Here is a 23316-nt window from a genome sequence, read left to right on the forward strand (position 1 = left end):
GGTAGTTAAAAGATGCGCAGATATGGCACTCACTGGCATAGTTTAGTGTTGGACTTCTCAGTGCTAGGTTTACGGTTGGACTCGATGACCTTAAGGGTCTTTTCCAACCTAAATGATTGTATAATTCTATGTTTCTGCTATGCATTTTTTGTCCCCAAATAAAAGGCATCCCATTGACAGTAAAGAAATGTAACATTTCAGTCATGAAATCTTGCAAGAAGGTGCAAATAAACCCATGGCTTGCCAAGTGTCTCTCTGTACCACCTTTCCACTATGCTTTCCTCTTATTTACTTCCTGATCACAGTTACTTTTGAAGTGAGTTTTTCGCTCTAAGATGCTCAGTACAGTTGTCTTTAGTCCTTTCCATTGATTCTAATATATCTTTATATAGAAAAATATCCAAAAAATTAAACTAAATTAAATTACATTAAATTAACATCCCACCCCCCACGCCCCCCCCCCCCCCCCCCAAGTAGCATAACTACTGGGGGAATATCACTAAAGTGTTAGTCAATTTTGCTAGTATGTTAGCCCTCATTGCCTCAGTGGTTCTCCATAGAAAATTAAACACTGTATTATGAGAGCCCAACTAATTAAATTTCTTCAAAAGACTTGTGGTAAAAGGCCTTGTAAAAGTTGCTGTTTACAAGTAGCAACACCTGTCACAGATTAGGACATATTTCTCTAGTGTTGGGAGAGTCTTATCTTACATTGCCATTTCCGTGCCTTCTCAGTCCCTCCTCTTGAGCACTCCACAACCAGTTTTGTATCTCTGGAGTCAACAGGACTGAAGACAGAGGCCACAAAATGATGCCCTGGGTGCTAGCCACCACTAGACTTGGAATATTTGAACAAACAAAGCTGGGAACATAGGCAAATTAAGCCAGTGGACTTCACCTTAACTCAGTAATGAACCAGTCGATGGTAGGAGAACACAGAATCTCAGAGCTCACCTGAAGATTGACAGGACACCGCATATTTTCAGATGCAATTACCCACTGCACCTCTCCTCAAAATAAGCATCTCTGATTAATGCTCAAGAATAAATACCTCCATTTAAAAACAAAGACTACTAAAGTATTTGTGTTCTAAACAAGAAAGCAATAGCTAACCTTGAAAAACAGCACAAAAAAGAAAATAACTTTGAAAGCAATAAAAGGAAATGCAGGACTATTTCAGCACATATCTCACTGCTATTTTCTAATGTAATTCTCAAGACCATGGAATCACACCACTGCATAAGGAAACAGCACAAAGTGAAAATCGAGATCTTTGTCTCGTAACTGTCACTACCCTTCTGTGTGCAACAGCAGGCTGAATACTGGTTAAGCAATTTCAAGATTTAGATCAAAACTCCATAGTACTGCTATACAAGTTTCCTCAAAAATAGCAATATCAAAGTGAAGAAAGTTCAAAGATAAGGCTGCTATTTTGTTTTATGAGTAATAAAAATGTAAGAATGATAAAAACATCACAGAGAAGGAAAGTATGTCCTTGTAAAACCAAGGCACGCTGCCACAGGAGTGAATTAACAGTATTTTAACACAGTAACTCAAGCTTGCACAGGAAACAACTATTTTGCAGAATCTAGTTTTTCATTTTAATAAGCATTAGAGATTACAGGAGAAAGCCAAGAGTTATGCAGCATCCTTCCCACCAATGTGCCTGTGCCATGTAAAGTGCATTTACAACGGGCAGAAAGAAATTTAAATCACTGTATACTCAGTCCCAGAAGCTGCTGCTCAAATTAATCCTGACTTAGCAAAAGAGCCAAGCACAGGCTGAACTTTGAATAAGTAAACAGTCCCAGCTAACTGTCTAATCACAGTGCCCCACATTTTTCAGGATAAATGATGTACAGCAGGGCTCCAATTGAATCAATTAAAAAAACCAACCTGGTGTGGCAACCGCAACCCATATTTCCTTAGGCCTGTGCAAAATTACAAGATAAAATGATTGCTTCTAACTTGCTGCTGCAGAAATTAGAGTCTAAATTTACAGGAAACCAGCCACTTGGCTATAAAGCCAGAAAAGTTACCTCTTATTTATGGCAAAGAAGAAGCCTACACACCAGAAGTTACTACAGTTAGCTGACTGAGCTCACACATTAGTTTATGCCACTGTAGCTTGGATGTTCACCCATACCTTCAGGTGTTAATAGCCTTGCTATTCGGAAATTCTTAGATTTTTGTTTTGTTTAGGGTGTTTTTTTAGCTCCTTAGATTTGTAATGAACTACAAAACAGAGAATGAGAAAGAGTATTACCTGAAGGCCTTCTATGGCTAATCTAAGCATGCTTGGTGTGAGCTTGGAGGCCTGCTTGAAGGTGAAGTTGCTCCAGTCTATAATCAAAACAAATCCATTCACTTGAAGCTCGGGGTCTTCTATCATGGCTTCTAAAGAAAGAAGTATGGCACGCAAAATATCCACCAGTGTGTACCTGTGAATGTTAAGCGGAGATGTGGTTAGGATAGGACATGGACATGGATAAATTCTGAGCGCTCTTCCTTTATACTGCTTGTCAAAAGCATAAATCAAAGAGTGCAAATGTGTCCTCAGAAGTCATGGGTATGTAAAGCTGGGAAACTCAAAAGCTCAATTAGTTGAACTCGCCCTCTGGAGCAGGATTATGTCCATGTAGACCATTAGCCAGACAGAACAAACTACAGGAACAGAGCACACCAGAAACAGATTTGAGGTTTTCTGCAGTCTCCTGTGCTGCTTTAATATCTATGCATTTTATTAAATGTCTATAAAAACATATCTGTGCAAACTGTATTTTTCTAATACCATGATACCAAAACCTGAACTTAACACTAGAAGCTTAGACCCAATGCTTCCTCCTATATTTTTCCCAGGGATTAAAATAACAGCTTCCACAAAATTATCAGATAAAAAAGGGATTCCTACATGCTTTTCTTGTCCCTCTCTCTGGGTAATGTTTTAAACCTACAAAAGGTATTACAGAAGGCTGATTACTCAAGGATCTTTAAAGCAGAAAGTAACACACACTAGGACTTTGAGGTGTTCCTGGTTAAGGGCAAGAGCAACCTTATAAGAATTACTTAACTACCTTCTGAGTACTGAGTACTTTGCATGCCCAAATTATGTGGTTTCAGGAGTAAGTCTGGAATGAGTTATTCATTGGTCCTAGGATCTTCTATGTTAAATTTGGGTTTACAAAGACGTACAACACATAATTATGTGTCTTACATCTATGCACCTAATGTTTTCTTAGATTGATGATCTTACGAAAGAAGAAAAAATTCCATATTGCCAAGGCCCTCTTGAGTATAATCTTTCTTTTCTGAAGCTAAAGCACCTACCACACCAGCTAAATAGCTTAAATATATACAGCAATGTCATCTTTAGACTGCCATTCAATAGGTATTAATCAACTTGCACTTTAGCTTATTGGCTTCTTTAAAACATTATCTGGGCTTTTTTTAAGAGCTATCAAAATAGTTGTTTAAGTTTTGATTTTTTCCAGGCTAACTATATTTTAGGTCTAAAAAACTTTTTTAAAAGTAAGATAAGTAGTTACTGAAACAGACGTAAATTGTCAGTCTACACCACAGTGACAGATGCAGCATTAGAAAGCTAAACCAGAAAAATATCAGGTAGGTATACCAGGAACAAAATTAAGAGTTAATTCTTCAGTGTTTATGCAGATATTTTAAATAAGGCCCTTTAAAAGTCTTCTATGATGGCATCAAACATAGTTCTCAAAATTATGAGTCCTCAAGGAAATCTGCACCATACTACATATGTAGCAAACAGCATGTTTGCCTGTTTAGAAATTCTATTAAATTATACTAAATTGATTGCTTTAACACAACAAGTACACTGTTCCTTTGTGTAAGTAACTATATTTTAAAAATACTGGCAAAAGGAAATAACAGAAAGTAAATTAATCAGCTCTGCCTGACTCCTCACATCTTTCCATCTTGTGTTTTTTTAGCAAACTAAAACCCAGCGAACTCCCCAACTATGCATTCCTAGCAAAGGGACTATAAAATTACTGTCTTAATATCAGCCTCACACAAGTGCACAAGAGAAAGTATGTCTTCCCCAGAAAACATTATAATTTTTTTACATGATTCTTCTCATCATTTTGGAGAACCTTATTTTAATTGGGTTTGTTCGATGGGGATAAAAGTTGTCATAATCACTCCTCTCCTTTTCACTTTTCTGCGAGTTACCTCGTTTCTGAGGCTTTACTTTTCTGAGATCTACGGTTTACAAGAAGTTTGGTATGCTCCCTCTTTTTCATTCAGCTTTTTTCAGCTGGGAGGAAACAGCACGAGAAAATTTTTGGTCTGTCATTTCCCAATGGAAATCCTTATATGCCCCAAAAAAACCCAAAACAAACCAATCACCAAAAAAAAAAAAAAAAACCAACAAAAAAAACCCCACCAAAACCAAAACAAACCAACCAAAAAAAAAAAAGACAAACAAAGAAAAAAACCCAACTCTTTTGTAAATGGAATTTTGTCAATGGGGAAAAAAGGACATGCCTTGAGACCTATTTTGAAAGACAGTGTTCAAAACCTGAATCCTTAAAATTGTTAGCACAGTTTGATAATCAAAGATATGTTAGGCCAGAACCCTGGTTTTGCAGTAGGCACACAGGAACACCCTGCCTGCCCTAAGCAAACCCAGTTGGGGGCAGAGGATCTGTATGGCAAAGCCAACACGTTGGGCATGGTGGTGTGGCTGATGCTCCTCCTCTTCCCAGGCAGAGCAGATCCCCCAAGCCCAACTGATGCATGAGGAAAATGCCATCACCACTGCTGAGGTCTCTGTGTAACCAAACACCCCCAGCACTGCCGTGTGAAGAGCAACCTGATGTAAGATATAATCATTCATTGTCTCTTTACAAAATGAGTCTGCTCATGTAAAATGGGATGTGTAGGGAGAGTTTGGCAGCATGAAGGCTATAGGTGGTTTGGCTGCTACTAAAAAGGTCTTAGTTTGCCTACCATATCTCCAGACAAGTCTTCCTATCCAATACAACACTGGTTCACAGACACGGGAGAGCACCAGCTAAGAATTCCCTGTATGACACATGTTTTGTAAAACTGCCAGCATTGAGATTAAAACATGTGCCTAGACTCACGGAAGGAGGCTTACAGAGTTGTGGTCAGGATTGGAGCTGGGTTTAGAGCACGGGCAGCTGCCTTCAAACCTACGGTTACCTCCACAAGGTGATGGAGGTATCAGAAATACTGCTTTTTTATCAGTTCATCAACTTAGATGGAGATATACCCTGTAAGAGGCCTTCCCAGGGAAAACATTGCACTGGGAAAGAAATTGCATCAGGCGAGACACTGGGAGAGCAGCTAATCCTCAGTCTAAGAAAGATCATCTACCACAGCTCATACAAAAACCAGACAACACAAAATACTCAAATTCTAAAATTAGCCTCAACCCAATTTGAGATTTATGCTGCTCCATTAAAGGATCTCCTCCTGCAGAAGAGCTCCACAAACCAGAAGGCTACTGCAAGCACCCTCCATCCATTCCAAGAAGATGGGTCCCAAGTTCCTGATGCAGATCTCTAATGCCTTCCCTGGGAGCTCAAGACAACACTGCATGCCTTGGATTAACAGCTTCGTAGTGGCACAAGGCTGCTAGAAATCTGGTGCATTAGACATAAAGATTCTTTGTTTACAAGGCCAATCAGGTCTCTCAGACTGGCCACGAAATACTTTTATATATACCTAAGTGATAAATATATAGATGTATACACATAAACACAAACACACCTAATTATGTCCTGAATTCATTCAAGACAACAGGAAAATTGTCAGGCATCAATGAGACCAGGAATTCAACCACCACAGGAAAATTGTCAGGCATCAATGAGACCAGGAATTCAACCACCACAGAGTAACCAATGGTTGCAGAGCTAGGCTTCCACAAATCTGTGACACATTTCATAAAACCTTATTTCCTGTTACAGGATTTGGATAAGAAAGCCAGTTCACAACAACAATAATACCGTATGCTTACTCACTGAAAAAGACAAAAGGTGGTCCTCTCTGTGAAAACAAGTCCTGAAGACCACAGGTCTAGCTATAATGAAGCAAGAACAATTTTCAGCTAGAGGAAGGTATATGAAATACTTTTCAAGTCTAAAAAGCCACATCAGGAGTATACAGGGACATGTCACTAACAACCAAGTTTCCTACCTCAAATGCCCTTCAGGGCAATTAGCTGAAGACAGGAGCTATCCTTCATCCTGTAATGGACTTCATCTCTTCATTTTGATACCTTACTTAAGTATAGTACAGGAAACCAGACAAGAAAGACAAATCCATTAGTGGATATTTAAAGCAGCTTTTACTCTGGACATGTGCTGAGGAGAGCCAGAAATGTAAACCTGGTGTGATAGATGATATCTGAGACAGTGCAAATGGCAGCTGAAAGTATCAGCTGAACAGCCCAAGCAAATGCAACAAGATTAAAGAAACTAAACGAAAGCTTTCACACAGCACAGAGTTATTTGCATAAAGACTCATCTTTAATCCACTGCAGCCTCATGTTGTCCAACATTTCACCTCATTGCTACTACTGTTCATGTCAGCACCAGGATACACAGACTCTGCCATAAAATACACTCCATCCTTGGCTGGACTTTAGGGAAATTAAAATCCTATGTAAAAAGAAAGTGGGAAAATTACTCTGGATTGTGTTGTTGAAATTACTTTCTATATAGGTTCAGAAATACAACAAATGAAGAGTGAGAAAAATGGGATGTTAGTGAGTATAAAATAAATTTGGTCCATGATGGCTTTGATTGCCATTCTACTATAAAGAAAACAAAAAGTCAACATATTAGCCTTTAATTTTAAGACAACATGGTGCTCAGTCTCAGGCCAAGATGGTATTCTTTTACTCTTATTAATCTATTTAAGTAATAGTGTGTACTTAGGAGACAGCTAGTCACTCATTTTACCCTGGCCCGAGTTTTACAATGACTCTTCCAGTGCTATCAGGTACATACAGCATGCTGGGCCTGACTTGCTGCAGTGAGGATTCTGTAGTAGCCTGGAGATAGGCTGTGCAGAAATAAATCCTATTTATTTATGACTAAATTCACTTGTTTAAACAGACTCCTATGGAATGAATTGTAGCTAGCAAGGTATTACTAATTACTATGATAATCAAGAACTCATGGTTAATTTTAATACATTTAGTGCCCCCTATTTATAGAACCATGCTTAATCTGATGGAAAGCTTAGGCAACTTTTTAGCCCACTTGTTAATGTGAATAACAAATGCTGGAAATATGTTATCACATACATAATGAACTCTTAATGTTCCTTTTCTATGTGAGTCCCAGCCTGAGTTCAAATAAGGTGGGGACTGGTATGCAGACACACTCCGCTACCTCTTGCAATTTTTCATTCGGGTTGACTTTAAAACAATGAGCCTGGGATAATAGCCACACTGACAGCAATTCTTTCAAATGCTTTGGGATGGCTACCATTCCTACCGCAACAGCAACAGAACCTTCAAGGGTAATGCCTCACTGAAGTCTTAATTTGTCAAGAACAGAACAGCTCAAACAATTAACTAAGCATCCCGCTTTCTTGCAATTTAACAGTGGCAGCAATTTCCCCTTTACAGAAAAGTTCTTTGAGAATTTTTTTATGTGACATGAAGAGATTCAAAGTATTTCCCAGGTTTTCTGGGGAAAACAGTCTGGCAGACACTGCTATCAGCTCTTGGTAGCATTTCATTAGGATCTTTCACCTTTAGCTCTTGGTTATATGGCCTACGCATCCTCCTCACTCCCAGAGGCCACTGTGATCTCTATCAGGCCAACAGAAGGGGAAGAGACAGGAAGAATGTAGGGTACAGATGTCTCATGTCAAATCGAGCTGTGTCAGCTGTTTTCAATATTTTATGTTCTTGATGATGAGTGACATCCACCGTATCATCTGTTTAACCAGATTCTGGTTCCAGTCAATTCACTTTTCCTCTGAATAACAGATAATCTGATTTGGCAGGGTTGCCCTACTATCTCTATTGCTATTTGTCATCCCTCCCCCCGATATAAAGAAATTTCAAGTTATTTTGAGAATTAAAACTGAGTGGCGTGAGTTTGCCTCTCATGAGTTAACTAGAACAGATAAATGGTAAGTCTTCTTCACCGGAATTTAAGGCACATGTCTCCTGAAGGTCTCAAACATGTAAGGAACACACAGTCTGTATTTTAAGCTCATCGCCATGTGGAAAAGTAAAGATTTCTGTCAAATGAAGTCTTGTGCCACTGTGGTTTAAAATGGAATGCTAGTCAAGTCTCTGAGCCATCATCCTATTTCTAACCTACTGCTCTTTGTATTTTTAGAATTTCAGTGAAATAGGAGTTCTCAGGATACACAAATCAGTATGCAGAAATGATGCCTCCTATCTCCTCGATTTGTCAGTCTGGGTACAGATTTGTATGTTGAAAAGATGGGAGACTGAAACTTCCCTTACAACTATTCTTGTTAAATAGTGGCAGCATGCCCTGTAAGCCCTTACTCTAAAACCAAAAAGCACCACCAATGTTACAAAAATGCATAGGGAAATAGAAACTGATCCAAATATTTTACCAGCTTAGCTTTTAGGTTCAGATTTAACACCATTCATTGCTCTTTACGCTAGCCCAGTGTCTAAGTCACAGACACAGATGCAGAATAAGCTGATCTAAATTTTACATTATCATTAATCAAAAAGATCCCTAGCAAAAACTCTCAGTCTAAATGCAAGTAATAGGCAGATACAGATACGTGGGAGAAAGCTAGGATACAGTAAGATAGCATCGGTCAGTAAGAGAAAGCGTAAAAAAATTAGTGCTTGCACTAGCTAATTATTATTATTTGAAAGACATAACTTCTGAACAAAAATCTACTCTATTAACCAGGTACTTTGTTACTGTTAATATGTTATTACTGTTAACATTGCTATTTATTTTGTCACACTGGCTCAATCAGAGCTTGAAAAATACCCTGCCAACTCGTGTGTGGTTAATAGCGAGCCGAGGAACAGACCAGACGCCTAATAGCTACATTATTTAATTTTTTATTTAATGGGAGGAAAAGATAAGTTTCTAGCACTTCTGCACATGAAAGAATAGGTCTGAAAGCAAACCAGTGGAGTCCGTCTTTGCCCTGCTATAAATCATCTGATTCAACAGCAGAGCTAATGGTAATGAGTGCAGGGGATTTCCATGTTCACTGAGGATGGTGTGAGCTGACTAGGTCACTGTGACACAGAGAGGAACTAGATATCACTGCATCACTCTTCTACTGCACTCTTCTATTGCACTTTCTAGGAAAAACCCTAAGATAATACCAGGAAAGATTTCAAATAAATAGCATCAAAATGGACTGATTTTCCTGGGGAATTTGTGTACAGCTGCCATAAAGCACACAGAAGATGCATGACAACAGGTCCCTTGCCACTGACAGTTGAAGTTAATTGTACCATTAACTGAAAAAAAGAACTGCACCAGCTAGACACATGAAGCATAAGGGAGTTTTCAAATGCACGTACACCCCTACAAGTCAAATGTAGCTATGAATCAACAATCTGCAAGCTAATAAGGCAGGCTGATTTCTCCCTGAGCGCTAGCCAGCCGCTTGGCAGGAGTGCCACCCGTCTTCACTTTCCCCATAGCACAGACACGGCGGGGAGTTAGGCAGGGTCCCACTGAAACCTGCTGGGCTACTCCGTGTATTATCCTTCACCATTCTTTTTTTTTTTTTTTTGGCGTGTTCTTTCCAAATACACGTCTGATCTAGTTGTTCAGATGGTAGGATATCTGGTACAGTTTTCAAGCCCTGCTTCAATTTAGTGATTTAACATCGAAGTATACAGGCTTGTTTTACCATAGGAATGTTCTGCCTCCCACATTTTTCTTTCTAATTGGAACTATGTACATCATAGGCTGCTGGTGCTATATAGATCATCTATAGTACGTCTGCTCTTCATTTAAATAACAAATTGGAACTTTTTATTTCTAATTGTTACATGCTGGCCATAATAAGTTGTACACACACGATAAATGTGGAGGCATGCTGTGCTCTATTAACTCAGTTTATGAAGCATACAAAGAGGTCCTAACAAGACAGACTTCAAGGAGTAGTACTCCCATTGTTACAGCAAAAGGAGCAGTGCTTTATGCACAACAAGCTCTCAGGTCAGTTGAGGAATAAGCTTAAGACATATTGCACAGCAGTTCTAGTATAAGTTACATACACAGTGCTCCTAAGGTTCAGTTGCTGAACATCAGATAATGGAAGACACTAAATTAATTAGAAAAGAAAGTGACCTAGCTCCATTCCCAGATCTGTCACTGAGTTGTCATGTGCCTTGGAGCAAACCACTCCCTGCAGCTGGGCTTCAGCTCTCTCCCCTTTGTCTGAGTGGTCTATCTGGAAATAAATCCCTTACTCTGGAGGAGAGGCGTACTATGGGCATGCAGTGCTGAAAAGCAGTAAGCATACAATTGCAAACATTAGGTACTCCGGGTGAACTCCAGTCACTTTGCTGCTATAAAATAGATAATAATAATTTTACCAATAGGCCTTCATAAAAAAAAATACATTTTCTATTGTGCTAGCTGATCTCATATAATTCAAATATTAGCACATCCAAAATTAAGAAGAAAATGCAACTATTCTTTTCATATTGCAATTAATTTTTTTAATGCTACTTTTTTTCTGAACTTGAATTCTTAGTGTTCTTTTGACTAGGAAGTAATGACCTGAAAAACATCACATAAAGCTTTGGGGTTTTTTTTCATTAATGAGAAATGACAGTACAGTATAGAGTATCTATTTATTTGCTAATTCTTCCTTCAGGGGTTTCTAAGGGTTTGTGAAGTTGTTTTTAAAATAAAAAGTTGACTTGCTCCTCAAGAGGGAAATAAGGAAGGTTCTCATATGGAAAATGAAGCCCACTCAGAGAGTCCTTAGCCTCATCAACGCTGCTTCCTCACTCAGCTGCCTTTGCTCCATCTGCTAGAAAACCAAAGCAGGAAAAGGACACTGGCACCACCTCTGCATATGTTCATCCACACTTTCTTTTTGTTTGCCTGGTTGTGGGCAGTTTTGATTTGTGCCAGACAGCTTTCTCCCAGTGCCTGGGCATGATTCATGGGTTAGCAAGGGCCAGGAAACTCTTCCTGTAGGCAGTGTGGATATGGCCACCCTGTCTGGAAATGAGGAAATCCATGGTGGGCCAGCAGCCATCCCTAGCTGTAACACTGACTGGTGCAGGGAGCCGTGGGATCACTCCCTGCAGTGGCTATACACACAGCCTTCAAAAGAACAGCCACACAAACAATTGAAGGGCAAGCTTAAGCATGCCGATCCCCCAGATTCAGTCCTTTCTATCCACGCTGCTGGCTATTTATGTCCCCCCAGTGTTTCAAAATAGCTGAGCTTGGGATATCTGCACAGAACACTCAGCACTGCCTATGCCCAACTTCTGTTGACTGCACAAAAGATGATTTGGGTTCATGTCAGGCAACTAGCAAGATTCTAAGTTTTCTCACTGAGAAGTGCTTCAGACGTTAAATGTGCTTGCAGGTTGGGAGCCTGGGGAAATTATGTGTGCTTACAGCAGGTTTAAGAGAGCACACTCTTAATGGATTCCTTCATTTACATCTGACAATCAAGCAAATTTTGCAGATAGAATTTTAGACTGGAAGAAACTGAGCATGACAATCAATTAGGTATTTAGAATAGCGAAATAGTGTCACATAGTATCAAGCTGACTCTTAAAAGAAAGGGCCTTGGTCAGAGACAGCACTTGGGTCAGCCTGCTAAGTCATCTTCAAGACTAGAGTAGTCCCAAAAAGGATCTGAAATTGTTCTAGGGACTGCACTTGCCTCCTCCAATTCGCTACCAAAGCCTGGTGTGCTTGGATCGGGGAATTCCCACTTGGAGCAGCATGAGTAGGGAAAAGAAGTGGTTACTGCAGCTTCCATCCTGGCACTTCCAGGTGGCTCAGGAAATGCTTTCTTTAGCTGAGGGAAAGGATTTGGGAGCCTCAGCTTCTTGCACAGATAAACTTTTCAGCTCAAAGGCCATTATGGATACTCCTGTTTTACACACAGCATCACCCACTTTCTCCTATGGCACCTGAGCTGCTCTCTGTGTGTCAATCCAGAAAGACCAGCATGGAGAGCACAACCAGCCTTTGTCAGGGGGATACGCTCAACATCTACCATGTCAGCTCACCTCGGCTAAGGGTGGGCAGAAGGGTGTAAAGCTACTATCAGACAGTTGAGAGGAGCACTGGAGCAGTTCCGACTTCCCTCCCAAAATTTGGTTGGAAAGGCCCTAAGCCATGAAATTTAATTTCTTCATTCTCTTCTACCCCTACCTTCCACGCTGCTGCCCAGCCAGCTGTGGGCAGAGCTGGCTGTGTCCCCACTGCCCACCCATCCTCTCTCTGCTCTGGCACAGCTCTTCCTATGCGTTGCCCCAGGAGAAGAATGGGTTAGGGTGGGTGGGTGGCTCTGCATTTACCTGCTCTGGTCCCAGTTGGCAGCAAAAAGGACGAGGATCTTCCTGCCGTAGTGGTCCAGGTTAGCCAGCCCACCGGGGAAACCATCTTTCAGTGCCTGCTTGATGCCCGGGTCTGTGGCCTTGAAGCTCTTGAACATGTCAAGGTTCTGCTGGCGATATTCAAAGTACTGGGCCAGGAGGCGAAACGCCTCGAAGTGCTGAAACTTCCTGGCCCGCAGGAACCGCAGGATGAAGGCATCGTCGGTGCGGAGGAAGCCGATGTCCGGCCGGGTGATCACCATGTCCCGCACCTCCTGGATGTCCTGGTGCAAGGTGTCAGGGTTCTCATTCAGCTCCAGCCGGGCTTTCTCTAGAGTCTCCGGGGAGAGACCTGCCTGCAAATGAGTCATGGCGCTGCCCTCCTCCTCCCCGCCTCTGCTGCCGGCGCTCCTCAGCCTCCCGGCCGCTTGGCCCCCGCAGGCGGGGTGCCCCGGCTCGGCCGGCAGACGCTCCCCCGCCCCGCCGGGCCTCGCCCCGCGGCTCCCCGGCCTCGCCGCCGCTGCCAGTCCGGCCGCCGAGAAGCGAGTGGCTCCCAGGCAGCCAGGTCCCGGGGGAGGGCTGGCACCGAGACTGGCCCCGGGCTGCTGGCAGAGCTGCGTTATCTCTCTGACATAGCGCCCTCCACGCCGCGGGATCCGACGCTCCGCAGCATCCCCGCAGCCGGTCCGCGGAGAAGCCGAAAGCCGCCGGGGATGGGGCTGCGGGCTACCGGCTGCACTCGCCGCTTGCCCCCGCCGGTGCCGCTGCCGGTGCTAGAGCGGATCTCAGGCCGGGCTGCAGCGGCAGCGAGGGGCCCGGCCGCTAGGCAGGGCGAGCGGCACCGGCGGACGCTCCCCTGGCCCGGGGCTGGCAGGGGGGCTGCCCTCCCCGGAGCAGCACCATTTACGTAAGATCAGCGCTCGCCCCGCTTCGGAAGCGTCTCCCTGGATTTGAGGGAGGGCTAAAAACAAACAAACAAAAAAACCAAAAAACCCAAACCAACAAACAAACAAAAAAAACCAAACCCAAAACAACCCAGCAGCACCAAACTAAGAAAAATAAATAACAGCACGGGGGAGGAGGAGGGAAGCCGATCCGCAGGTGCTTCGCCTGTACCGGTACCGAAGAGGCTCCCGCTCGCCGGCCCGGAGCCCGGAAAGGCACACGGAGCCTCGGCCTTGAGGATGCTCGTCCCCCTCCTGCGCTCTCCTCCGTTCCACGCCCCGGCTCCCAGATGGTACCAGCCGGCGCAGGGCTGCCTGCTGCGCGGCCCCGCCTTGCACACACACACTCACGCACGCTCACACACACACACAGGCGTGCAACGGCACCTGCCCTCGGACGCCGAAAACGCCCCGCTGGAGCCGCGCGGAGGGGGGCGGAGAGAGGCGGGAGCGGAGGCAGATCCGCTCCCCCCCGCGCAACGCAGCGCCGAGCCGCCGTGGGGCGGAGGGTGGGTGGGGGGACGGCGCCCGCAGCGCGGATCTCCGCGGAGAATGGTGGGGAGCTTCGCGCAGAGACGCGCCGCGGCTGCTTGCGCCGGGGGTGCGAGGCGCAAGATGGTGGTTGCCTGGAGAGGGGGGTGGGTAGCGGAGGGGCCCCTGGATTTGTGGGGCAGCGCGTAAGCTCCCGCGGGAGTCAGGCCGAGGGTCCATGTAAATCTCGGGGTCGTGGCAGTGGTGAGATGTTGATCATGGAGTGATGGCTTTCCTTGCAATCCTCCCTTTTGGCTGAATTGACGGGAAACATCGTGAGCTTAAAAACCTGGGAATAAAACAAAGCAATGCTCTCTTTTGGCCTCCCATCGGAGGCAGTATGTTTCCAAATGCATTAGATCGCAAAGGACAAAAATAGCTTTCTTCTGCGTATTGACTTTTCAGTTAAGAAAATACTTTGTTTTCGTGCAGAAAAGTTTGATGCTGCAGTCACCTTTCAGGAGAAATTCCCACTGAAGAATGTTTGACCTTTGTCTGAGGGACTGGACCTCCCTGATGCAAGACTGAAAATCAAATTTACGGCAAAGATACAGCGAACACATATGTCCTCCTCCTTTCTATAGAAAGCACTGTGCTCCAGTACTGCGCTGGGCTTCTTTCCCAAGACGACATAGGCAGAGCACACAGCCTGAATTATTGAAAAGGCCCTGAGATCACTGAACCGTGTAGAGAGTATATATGGGGAATACACCAGCGGGAAGTATAGTATGTGTTCTCAGGCAAATAAAGATACTCATAAAAGCACTTAAATGATACCCTGCATTTTCTGCAGGCCATCATCAGGTGAAACAAATGACCTCAGCAGCAGGAGGGAGCCTTCAGCAATGAGCATGTTCAGAGAGTGAGTCTAGGCAGTGAGCAGTAGTTAGGTGGCAAAATAGTCATTCTTCTGGCAGCTAAAGGGAGGATTTGCTTTTCACAGGGTTTTATAGGGGTTTTGAGTTCTTCACCAGATCCTCTCTTTGTGCCAAGGGTCAAGGTTTAACTATTTCTTCACAGCTGCCTGACCTCAAAATATATGCGGTGTGGATTTCTGGAATGGCAGAGAGAAGCACCAGTCCCTTATAAGCTGGGTACCAGTCTTCCAGTGACCTAGCTGAAGGCAGAGGCTGTTGGAAGGACCTATCTGATAGTGCCCAGTCTTTGCTGCCCAGCTTAATTTCATCTGAGTATCACCGCATGCTTTGAGATGCCTCATGAGAGACAAAGATAAGCAGTCTACCTAAGGACTGAATCACTCACTAGAAAAGCTTATTTCCCTTTGTCTGATAAAATGCTTTTAAATTTTAGATTAGCCCCTTTACGTAGATGTGATTCATCTAGATTGGTAACTTAGAGCAGTTATTGCTCCAGAAATAGTTTGTGCTTGTTTTAAAATATTCTCTATTATTCTTAAATCTTCATTGTCATTTGCTCTTGGTATTTTCGTCTGTGTTACTTTTATGTTCCTCAGCAAAGACCCTTTGAGAAGAGCTGTTTCCATCACCCCTATGGAACTAACAACCAGACTTTTCCTGCCATCATCTTCCATTTCTGTTGTCACTGCTCTGCCTTTTCCATTGCAGTTAAGCTAATAGAAGAGCAGGTCATGTGACAAGTCAGTGCAAGGCAAGCTGCAGGCGTTAGTGTCTTGCAAACTCAAGTCTGTAATATATCCTGTCTATGACCTCCAGTAACACGTTCCTTAATTTGTTTTATTTTTCTACTGCAAATGGAAGCATACACGTATATTAGTTTTTGTCATGTATTCCAGTGCATAAATGCACTGAACAGAGAAAAGAAGTGAACTGGCCAGAATTAAAATATTAAGAATTTTGAAACTACAGAAAAAGTTAATTCTAAAGTTTCTTAATAAAAAAAAAAAAAAAGAAAATACATAGAATTTCACTGACAACTTCCAGTATTTTTTTGTTTGTTTGTTTTCCCCATTTTTTACCGTATTTAAGTCCTTCCTCTTCTTACCCTTTTTAAAATAAAGGCACAGAAAAACACGGAGAAAAATGCGGAGGAAGAGGATAAAAAGAAATCTGGAAGCCAAATGTATTAATTAATTTCATCAAAACCAATCCAATTTCTATATGCTTCCTTTTCAAACAAGGTTAAGTCTCCACAAAAATGTATTTAATAATTTAACAATGTCTGACCAATACATTGCCACATTAAAATGAATTTCATCAAATCTGAACATCATTTCAAGAAGATCATTTTGCAATGTCTTGTTGAAAATAGATCAAAATGCACTCATCATGAAGGAGATGGCTTGCACAGCTCTTTCCTGAACTGAGTAGATTTAGAAGGTGGGCACTATAAAAAGCACATGCAGCAAGGCAGCCTGAAGATGGAGTAGGTCAAAGAACAAGATTTTGGTCCAAACCATGATGGGTCTTACTATGACAGTAACATTTTTTCAATACTTTGAGATCTTGAAGGATTTATTTTAAATATAAATAACTTCATAGGAGAGATAAAAAGATGTTTCTGATGTCTATAAGCGGATTTATCAAACCATTTAAATACTATAATTAAGAAATATGTGTTTTCCAATATGTTATCCTACCTAAGTCATGAAGGGGAAAATAGAACCACTAATGCAGTTAGATGCAGCATGTTGATGGCACAGTGTAATTTATTTATTGTGTATGTGCACTTTTCCTTTTATAAAACAGTAGGGGTGTCTGACTAAATCCATTATGTAAATCTCAGCATCTCTTCGCTTGCACTTACAAACTATTATTTTTCTTTCATGCTTTTATAGTCACTTTTGCCTGAACTTCATACAATTAAAATCCAAGCATCCTGCAGTCCCATAAGCTACAATTAGGCACCTGATCTGAAATAAAAATAAAGCACAAATAAGACAAAAAGGTGTGTGTAGGTGTGTGATATCAAAGATGCTAATTCACATTCAGAATTAAATTGTTTAAAATCAGGACATCCAGGAACAAAAATGGAATACTGAAATTAAACCAAACAAAATAATTATAAGATGGTGGATAAGGAAATAACTGTATTAAGACTATTGGTACTGCACTTTCTCTGGAGTAGGTTAAGACTCTAGACAGCTCTTGCTGTTGACTTTGACTTACAATTACACTGGCCTCAGCATCCTGCTCCGGGTATTCCTTCAGGACAACTGTGCATATAGAATCGAAATTCTAAAAGAGTTTGTCTTATTTAGCTGTGATATAGTTAAAGAGATGAGGAATATGTTTGAAAGTACGTGTGTCCAGGAGTATATGCTCTCATGCATTCCTCTTCAGCAGTCTTTGTGGAGGTGCATGTAGTTAAGCGTGTCCTTGAAGATTTTGAAAAGGGCGATGACTTTTTCAGAAGCACCTAAATATCACCTAAATCAAAAGGAGATAAATTCAAAGTCCAAAGAAAGTCCAAAGAACCCAGGACAGTGCCATTTTCAGAATCAGTTTAGAAATTTCATTCAAACATTTTAACAGCATAACAACTGTAGGTGGTCAGAACAAGCATCTTTAAATGTTCATAGTGTGCCTCTAGGCTGGCTTAAAGTGGAAGCCTCAGGAACAGTACCAGTTCGTGTTTGGCTCCTGGACTCCTGAAATATATTCTTCAATGTGAGTTAATCTTTGAAGTCATTCATTAACCACAGTGCTGTGACTTAACAAGTTCCCGTATGACAGCTGAGATATAGCTTGATTTTGTCTCAGTGCAGGTGGCTGATAGAACTTCTCAGTTTAAACCTCAGTGGAACCACATGAGGTTGAAGATTCTCCTCCAACAGAATTCCGTAACTAGGTGAGTTATGCGAATGCAGTTAAGTATCTGAGCATGATAGTGATCTTTACTTAAGCATATTTGTAGAAAATGTCAGGATGCTTGACCTAGGAAGTCCCATTATATCTGAAACAAGGGTGCTTCTAGAACTGAGCTCTGTTGGAAATCTGTCAGCAACTTCATATGCTGACTAGCTGAAAAATCAGCTTCTGAGAGCAAACTAGACATCTGTCTTTTATTCATCATCAAAGTTCTCTAACAAAATAAGGAAAAATGGCCTTACAGTAGGCAATGGATAGCACCAGACCCTAATCAGAGAAATATTTCAGTATGACAAGCCTACTCGCAGAATCATAAAAAATAAAACTGGAAGGGATTTTAAGAGATTGCCTAGTTTATCTATCCCCCATCCTGATGGATGCTTGTCTGAGTGGTGTGTAAAAACCTCCAGCAGCAAGCACTCCACAGCTTCTCTAGACAGTCTATCCCTGGGCTTCAGTATCCACACAGTATGTTGTTCCCAGTGTCTGCCCCATCTATCACTTGCTGCAATTTAGCCCATTGGTTTTTATCTTATCTACTGTAGACTGACAGAATAATTTATTTCTTCATTTGAAATCTCTCTTCTTTCTTTGGCTGCACAACCTCTTTTCTTTCAATCTCAGGCATTTAAAACTTCAGATGTACAGTATGAAGGGATGGATGTGAACAGGACATTAGTCATGGGGACAGTACTCTGATGGGCTTTCCTCTTCTATCTATATAAGGTCTTTACATGTCATTTTTACTGTTAGAACAGACAGTCCTCCAGAGGTGAAATTCCAGGTTGAAATAATTAGCTAGTGATTTAGAAAAGTCAGCATCTCACAAAAAGATGATATAAAAAGGTAAACGTTCTGCACAGCATTAGTGCCAACACAAAATAACTGCTGTATTAATAAGGAAAAAATTAAAATTAAAAAAAAAACAAACCCCACAACAAAATAACACCCCAAACTTAGGCAGCTGCAGGACTCTGTCAAGCAGTTTCAGACATTAATTTAATGTAACTAAAATGGTATCTCAAAATGTAATGAAGTTCATTTTTATATTAATACTGCATTAACTGGGAGCAAAGCAGTCAGACACATTTCACTGCTATAACAATTTGCATATCAGAGATATGTAGGAAATAAAAGATAATGAATTCATAACTGAGCCAGTAGTTTCAGTAAGCTTAGTCAAATGATGACTTAGGACATTAAATTTTCTAAAATTCCAGTACAGAATTAATCAGAATGTTGAAGAATGCTAAGTTTGGAATAAATGCTCCTTTTATTAAAAATGGATTAATGCAGTCATGGAACAAAACTATCATTAAATCATTTTAATGCAACTATGAGAAAGACATGTAAGTCTAAAAAACCCACAGTCATCTGTGCCTTGACTTTCTTGAACTCCATATCCAGACATGGATATCTAGAAGGTGATCAGTTTTGTCCTTGAACATGTAGCAGCACGTGCAGCAGATGGGTGGAAACCACATCTGGATGCAATGTAGGGTGACGAAACTCAATTGGTTTATGGTACTGGCATTTCCTATGCCGGAATAACTGCTAACTTCACAGCACTGGAAAACAGGTATATTGTGTATTTTGGCTGCACAAAGTAAAGGTGCTTGTGACTTAAGTAAGCATCATTTAGTTTACAGCTCACGAAGCTGAGCACCATCCAAGCTAATATCAGCTATTTTCTTCAAATCCTGATGGGAGATGCTATAGAATGGGTTCACTGCTGTGAAGGTATTTATTTCTGAAACTCCTTTGCCAAATCAGGGGACATGTTTTCATCTTTTTAAAAGTGATTTTTGGGAGCATCAGTATTTCCAGCTTTAAAATCTCTTAGTGGATTTGCTTTTGGAGTAAGTTGCAGCTTTCATCTGACTGGAAAGACTGCAGTGCTTCCTTTCATAAAGAATGGCCCTTTGTTGCTGAAAATCCAGCTTTTTCAAAGTTTTCTGTGGCTTTTTACTCTCCCTTGCATATCGTTATGTCTGTCTGTCTTTCTAAATATTTATCATATTAAAAGATCATTTTGTATCAAGCAAGTAAACATTTCCTTTTAAAACTATTATATCCTGTCTTCAAGATCTCATTTCCTTATATTTCTTTAAATTTTTAATTCTTACTTTGTCCTCATGGTCAGGTAGCTCCATACGTCACTGGAAGTCTGTTTTACTCATTGTGCAGTTAGGATGCCTGCTGGTACACGCAGCATTCATGCGAATTATCTCTAGATGTCGCGTTTTGTACCACATCATATTTGTTGATAAGACACACAGGAATTTTTTCCCTTTAACACAGAAACTCCTTTGGGATACTTTTCCCATGATATGTGGTTTCATAAACAGTTTCTTTAGTACAGTGTTATTCTCAGTGTTCTCTGGGCAAATCATGCCCACTGCAATAATACTTGTGACTCTGCCAGTTGCAACCGGAATGAATATCTGATATTAATCCTGCAATACCACCACACCATTTCTGGCAGTGTTTCATCTTCACATCTTGACACAATAATAAATCTTTCTTCGCTGACTTGGTTACGGCAACTTATCAGATTACTTGGTACAACCTCATGAGGTGAACTCCTCATGAACATTCGTGTCACCTTCCACACACAGCAGCCATAAACCCACCTGCTCTATCATAACTATATAGTACTTTCCTGAATTTTTCTCAGAAATATCCATTCTGATCTTAAAGGTCATAATTTATATCACTTTGAATGACTGGGTTTGTGAATTTGGCTTGATTCTGTCAGTCACTGAAATATCAGAAAATCGCCTGAAAGCAGAGCAATTGAATAAAGCTGAAAATCAGCCTCTTCTCTTGAGGCAGCATTTTCAGCTTATGCAGCAAAATGTACTCCATCCCAGCTCACATACTTATGTGGCAAGATAATGTAACTAACATGGGAAGTGTTTGGTGATATAATTTCATTAAGATTTTCCAGTCTTCTCCTCTCTTTGAAAACTTGGCATATCATCCATGTATTTTGTGATTTTCTTTTTGGAGAGAACAGTGAAGCATGGAGAGGCTTGCTGCCTCCTAAGTTTATATCCCGCCTCTTTTTTTCAGTTAAAGAATTCAGGCTGAACGCTTCATCTATTTACTAAGTCAAAAACAGATTGCACCCAAAAGCTGTTGAATAATAAAACTGTCTTATGCTGTAACTCCTTTCAAAATAAATGGAGCCATTGAAAGTCATTAAACCACAATGGGCAGAAAGGTGGCCTTATTTTCTAAACTTACATACATGGAGGGCTTGTTGCCAGGGTGTTTTATGGCCAGTAATGGTAGCAGAAAACAGAAATAGGGTTTTCTTTGAAAGTAGTGATGGAGACAGCTCAAAGCTAACAAATGTAGACATATTTGATTTTGGAAACAAAGTTAATTCTGCTACTGCTGCAGGTGATTTGATTTTAGCACTTTAAAAATGCTAAGTTTAAACTTCACTCAGTCACTTAGGATTCAATTCAGCTGCTCAAGCAAAGGCATTCAGAGTCAGAATTCTGAATGCTCTCAGAGAGAAAGAACTTACAGAGGTGGAAAAGGGTTTTGGGGCGCTTTTTGGCTATACAAGAGTCTGGTCCATCGGTAGCAGAATCTTCTAACCTTTAGCTTTCAGCTTGCTTCAGTGAGTTGTCTTACTGAGGTGATAGAACCAAACCTGGAATGAATTTACTTGTTTTTACATATCCGTTCAAGGAAAATGTCATGCAGACAAGAAGTCTTGATCCACAAAGTCAGAGGGAGTTTCCATACTGCCCTTGAGAAGTAAGGGAACTCAAATTCACTCAGTTCTCAAACTTCTCCAAGTAAGAATACTTCTTGCAACACGGGACATCAGCTTAGAGTAACACAACAGTCCCCCTGGCCTTAAAAATATATGAATCTATAAAGCATAATGTTCATGCAAAGGTTAACTGCCTAATGGTGAAATAAAAAGAATTAATGATATACCAACCTGCTGCCAAGGAATTGGTAAAATTCAGAGAAAGGCAGAACCTGCATTATCAGATGAAATAAATGTGTCCCCAAACTCTGAAAATTTTGTCAGAACTTCATAGAAAATGCACCTGAATGTATAGAAAATGCTAGTGATGAAGCAGCCAGTGTACTTAGGTTCTCAGGTCCTCTGCCTTTTGAGAGAATGAGCAGAATACACAAGAATGTATCTTGTAAGCAGGCATTCTGCTTACTGGAGAAAAGCCATTTGATACTCTAGCACCACAGAATCTTTCACTAAATCTTTGAACATCTCAGGTCAGAATACCATCAGGTTTTAACCATCAGGACCACATGAAATGAGTCCAGGATATGCCCATACTTGTAGTACGAGAACTTTGCAAGATGAATTCTGAAAGCACATTTGGCATTAGCAGTTCCTCTTTCATCACACAGCTTTGTAGTCTGTGGCGTAGAGGTAAACTTTATTTCAGCAGAAAAGGATTCAGCTTATTAATGGCCACAAATGTTAATGAGAATTTTTTGGCTAAACCTTTGCCCACAAATTTGAAAGTTTACATTTAAAGGTCGGAGGGTTCCCGTGGCATTTGAAGACAATGAAATACAATCTCAAGGCACTATTTATTCTCCACAGAAAATCTAGTTGTTAAGACTCAAAAGTCCTCCCAGTTACATTTATTATGATTTATAAAGAACAGAAAACTACCCTGTACCTTTTCGGTAAAAATAGCAAGAATCCAGCGAGATTCTCCTGCACTTTACCCTGGAAATAACCAGAAAAACAAACTGAGCCAGTATCAAATATGAATGATTCAGAAGAATTGCTAAGCTTCCAAGTTTGGGTGAGATACACATATGGTTTTGAACAAATTTCTGACTGCCAAGTTTGTTTCTACCATGAAGCAATGGCAAAAACACAAAAAAGCCAAGAAACCCTCCAAAACAGTCTGAGATAACACTGTTGTGGACAAAAGGCTGAAGCACAAGTCTCCATATTCTTGGGAGCTGAATGTCTCCTATAACTCAAAACTCTATGGCCATGTATATGGTTTTGAAGGATTTCTGAAAATTGACTTCAGCAGAGTTGTGAAAGACATGTAATAGTTTACTCTTCAGAGAAACAATTATTTTATGACAGGTAACTCCCATTTGGTGTTGTACAATTCACAGCAACCTTCCTAAGATGAGCTGGCTGGTCCAAAAGGATTGGAATGAAAAATACAACAGCATATTTTCCATGACTTTTTGACAACATTATCGTACCGAGTCTGTCCAGGCACAGACTTAATGCTGCTTTCTTCTGATAGCTGCGCAACAAATTGGTTCTGTCTGTCAAAACCGTTATGAAAAAGAGTTACAAAAATATAATTCTCTGAAAGACACCCTACCAACATCTGTATTATATGGCCAGATGCTTTATTAAACATTGAAGCACTTCCTGGAGAAGTAAGAAAAAAAAGTAGATAATTGGATTTTCTTCTGCTTGTCAGGAGCATACCACTCAACACCAGGC

At 41.1% G+C, this 23316-nt stretch overlaps 1 protein-coding gene across 1 annotated transcript in view; it reads right to left on the bottom strand.

Moving 5' to 3' along the window:
- Window positions 1–12924, bottom strand: part of CLVS2 (clavesin 2) — a 47794-nt gene extending 34870 nt beyond the window's left edge. The window contains exons 1-2 of the mRNA XM_065679118.1: window positions 12536–12924; window positions 2267–2441 (exon numbers count right to left, since the gene is read on the bottom strand). Coding sequence (XP_065535190.1) covers window positions 2267–2441; window positions 12536–12924 — 564 coding nt within the window. The remainder of the gene's footprint in view (window positions 1–2266; window positions 2442–12535) is intronic.
- Window positions 12925–23316: the final 10392 nt, after the last annotated feature.

The sequence above is a fragment of the Lathamus discolor genome, chromosome 5 (genome assembly GCF_037157495.1).
Source record: "Lathamus discolor isolate bLatDis1 chromosome 5, bLatDis1.hap1, whole genome shotgun sequence".
Lineage (NCBI taxonomy): Eukaryota > Metazoa > Chordata > Aves > Psittaciformes > Psittacidae > Lathamus > Lathamus discolor.